Source organism: Monopterus albus, unplaced genomic scaffold (assembly GCF_001952655.1).
Source record: "Monopterus albus unplaced genomic scaffold, M_albus_1.0 scaffold294.1, whole genome shotgun sequence".
Lineage (NCBI taxonomy): Eukaryota > Metazoa > Chordata > Actinopteri > Synbranchiformes > Synbranchidae > Monopterus > Monopterus albus.
Genome location: NW_018128174.1, coordinates 403,014 through 407,146, shown reverse-complemented (window position 1 = coordinate 407,146; position 4,133 = coordinate 403,014). Strand labels below are relative to the sequence as shown.

Below are 4,133 nucleotides of genomic sequence, written 5' to 3'. Positions count from 1 at the left end.
GTGCATTACAGTGTCTAACCTTCATAAAACATACTCAGGTTAATGCTATGAAGCTCCATTATGTGGTTCACACATGAACACAGAGATCACTCATTATTATAACGTTTATTAGTTATAGACAGACCCAGTATTATTAGCCATGTACCAGCATCGATAAACAACAGTGATCATGTCGTGCTCACAATGTAAAAGAACAGTGTAGTCAACCTTAAAGACCCGGTTCGATGCTCACTTGTCACCAAAGCTAAGTAAAGGAACAGGTCTGTAATTTGTATCTGCCACAACGCACAAACCATCATTCCCAATGTTACGCCCAGTAGCCGTGGACGCGCCCATTTACACAGTGGGCGCAGCAAACAGCTCCAGCTGCATTTGGAGCTCGGCCCCTCACGCACAGCAGACAGTTTCATCATGGAGACGAAAGGAGAGCTTGTCGTTGTCAAACGGTGAGAATGAGCTTTTTAAACACTTGTTGTGTGAGTTTTTAAACCTACTAGTCTTTTACCTTGTGGCTCGTTTTGTGTTTGCTGCAACTTTCCGAGGTTTTAATCAACATACGGTGGAAAACAGCGGCGGTGTCCAAAGTGTCCGGTGCTGCTCGTTTGGCACAGTTTAGTTGAAAAACGTGGTTAAATGTTATTTTACGTGCAACATTCGAGGCGTTTTCTCTTGGTGTGTGGGCTCTTTTCAACACGCTGACGTGGATCTTGTGCCTCTTGAGGCTGTAAACAGTTATTTTTACCCCGACGAGCTGCCCCCACGTTTCAGCTGTGTGCTCCTGTGCCCCCGGGTTGTTTTCATGGCTGGCCCCGAGTCCACAGCCTTTGTTCCTGCCACAGACTGCTGGTGCTGCTGGGGGGGCTTCTGGTTATATGTATTTCACGTCATTTGAGTAAAGATGAAGCCTGATGCAGTAGAAAAACGCGCTCGCTGTGCTCATCGTGCACTGTGCACGACTGGGCCTGAAAGTAACGTGAGAACATCGAGTTCCTCTTCGCTTCCTGAGGCCTTACATGAAGTACAAGCAGAAAAACAAGGCAGGAGTCTGTTATTTACGGAGCTCAGTTGATACAGGACAAACACAGCAGCTTCATGGGACACACAACAGTTATTAAACGGGAAAAAGATGCGCACACGTTCGTTAAGAGCTAAGCTCGGCGGTTTGTTGAGAGCAGTCGTACATGTGAGGACCTGGGGGCTCCTGTACTGGGTGGATGGGAAGGGTCTGCCAAACAGGCCGGACCGGAATGGTTTACAGCTTTACAGACTGATAAGAGGGCCTTCAGGCCAGTTGGACAAGCCACAGGTAGGCATGGCGGTGAGGCCGGAAGTGGCCGGATCTGCCTTCTCTTTGTCAAGTTAAAAGCCTGACAGCGGCTCTGGATCAGATGCTGTTGGTTAATTTAGCAGGGAGACACGTCACAAGGCCACTGCTGTGATCATGGTGCCATTCTGGAAGAGCATGGCTGCTTTTCCCCCATGCTGGGCATGAAGGAGGCATCTTGTTTGTAGGATGGCATGAAACAGTTTTAGTATGAGAAGTTGAAACTTGACTCAGGACCTAAAATGTTCATGTTTGTTTGGCTTTGTCTCCTGTTGTCCTGACTCCAGGTGAATTCAGCAGGCTCCGTCCATGTGATGCACAACCGTTGTTTGGTTTCACAGGTGGAGCATGGTGGCCAGTTTGGTGAACCTGCCTTGATACAAAATACAGCCCGACCCAAGATGAAGCCCAGAAAACCTGCTGCTTGTTTCTGGCTCACGTTTGAGCATTAACAGGGAAAGCAAGAGAGAATTGACAGTATTTGTATTTATTTTGAAAGATATTAACACTGCCAGTGTCTTTGTGGTCCTAAGGCTCAGCATGACGACAGATGGCTTTCTCTTAGGCCTGAGATGATTAGTCGAGTGAAAGCTGTTCAGGGAACAGTCCAAGTCCTGCTTCCATCTTCTCAGACCCGGTTTCAGCTTTTCTTTGACACACGTATCAGCAAACAGGATATTGTTTGGTTTGGACTTTGAGGACGTCACCCTGGGGAGACCGTGATGGACACAGTTTACACAGTTTTACAGACTAAGTGATTAATAATATAACATGAAAATGTAATAATATGATATAGAAATAACAAAGTAGAGTTCTTCTGTCTGAATAAAGTTGAAATCTTCAGGTAAAAGCTCCATCCTTCTGCAGCCTACTTCTGGTCATCATGAAGGTTTTGCTTCTTGATTCATAGTTTGACACAAGGTTTAAATAAATCCAGTGTGATACAGAGGAAACTGTTTTAAACCCACACCTGCCTGATGAGAGACTGGAGACGAGTCACACATTCAGAGGTTTCAGAGCGTCACCACCGAGTGTCTCGCTGGTCGTTGAATTTGTCAGACGACTTCAGCGTCTGCTAAAAGTTCCCAAATCTTGTGTCCAGTTTTTCATTTTCTTTGGCGTTTAAGTGACCCTTGTTCTTCACCATCAGATATTCTTCCAGTTTCACGTAAGTCATGTGATGGAAACGTCACCAAGGCGCCCACTAGCTCGGTGCGAATACTCTGGATGACAACCTGCTCTATTCACACACAGGTTCAGGTGGTTCCATAGACTTTGGCAGGGTAAAGTCTGGGCAATGTGCAGCCCAGCTGGTTCGGACCTTTGCTTTTACACCTACGGCTCCTCTGGGTAATGTCTGCATGAGTTCAGGGCGGCACTGCACATCTGGGCGTGCTGTTCATCTGAACAGTGAATGACTGCGGACTCAGCTCTGGGCCGCAGTGAAAACGTTTCTGTCCCTGATACCGTCAGTACCGTCAGATGGTCTGCTTGTGTAAAATATATCGTGAAGATGGAGAAAACCGAGTGCTGTTTGTAGTTTTGGTGTTTGTCAGCCAGTGTCACAGGGCAGAGTGGGAGTCAGGCCCAGTCTGTGTGTGTGTGTGCCTTTGTATTACTAACATCATGAGGACCGAAGCCTGTTAACATACTCACACTGTGGGGACTCGGCCATCGTTGTGGGGACCAGAAGCTAGTCCCCACAAGAAAATCACTGAATTTTAGGGTGGCAACATGGTTTAGGGTTAGGATGAGGGTGAGGTTAAGAGTTGGGGTCACGATTAGGTGTTAGGTAAGTAGTGGTTAAGGTTAAGGTTAGGATAAGTCTACAGGAAATGGATGTAAGTCAATGTAAAGTCCCCACAAGGAATGAAAACGTGTGGCTGAGAGCAACAGCGTGTGCTCAGCACTGACAGAAAAAAAACCTCTTCCTTGTTTTGTTGAACATTATGTTCCAGAGGTTTGTGAGAAGTCTCCGTGGGGGTGGGGGGGTTCCTCTTACTTCTTCACTCTCTCATTCTTATCTATACGTTTACTGTTTTGTGGTCCCGCTCCAGAAGCTTTAAAGCCTTGGTACAAACTGAACATACACCCCCCTCACGTGCGCCGGTTGTTGTCAGCTGATGACATTGTGTTCCCTGCAGTACGCAGCAGTTTACACCCGTCTACAGATTACAGAGTGTGTGTTGGCAGACGCTGGAGGTGTGTCTGTGCCAGGGTGTAGCTGTTTGGGCTGTGCAGGCTGTCTGCCCTCTGACCCGCTTCTCTGGGACAGTTCCACCCATAAACAGTTGTTCAGTAAACCATGCGCACGCACACAGTGGTTTTGGTGCCTCGCGCACACGTTGAGCAATGAGACATGCAGCTCTGCTCTCTGGCCGAGCACACTGTGTTCCCTGACAGGCTGTGTTCCCACACAACACACCGTGTACGGGGGGAATGTTGTGGCTAAATGATTTACAAATGTGTGTGTGTGGAGGGTTATGAACCTAAAGCTCAGTCTGTGTGTGTGTGTGTGTGAATGTGTAAAGGAATCTGTGAATGTGTACTGAGACTTGAATTTATTAAGATGTGTGACCATACTGTATATGTAAAGACCAATAAGACTTGTGCATGTGTAAAAGAATCGACATGCACACTTCCATGAAGAACATCGGCCTTTTACACCTCAGATGAGCCTCTCAGTCTTTTTACACATCACTTTTGCTCCACTCCTGCGACTATGTGCCAGTGGTTTGTCTGCTTTTCAGGGTTTTATTTGGGCTTCAAAAATCCTAAAAGTGACGTTCGCTTGTGAAGATGATCCTGC

General features: G+C 47.0%; 1 protein-coding gene across 5 annotated transcripts in view; it reads left to right on the top strand.

Moving 5' to 3' along the window:
• Positions 1 to 301: 301 nt before the first annotated feature.
• Positions 302 to 4,133, top strand: part of hif1al (hypoxia inducible factor 1 subunit alpha, like) — a 19,043-nt gene continuing 15,211 nt past the window's right edge. The window contains exon 1 of one of the 5 annotated variants that reach the window (XM_020623225.1): positions 302 to 446. In XM_020623225.1, the coding sequence (XP_020478881.1) occupies positions 412 to 446 (35 nt within the window). In that variant the 5' untranslated portion in view covers positions 302 to 411. The remainder of the gene's footprint in view (positions 447 to 4,133) is intronic. The other 4 variants (XM_020623226.1, XM_020623224.1, XM_020623228.1 and 1 more) reach the window with 4 other exon arrangements.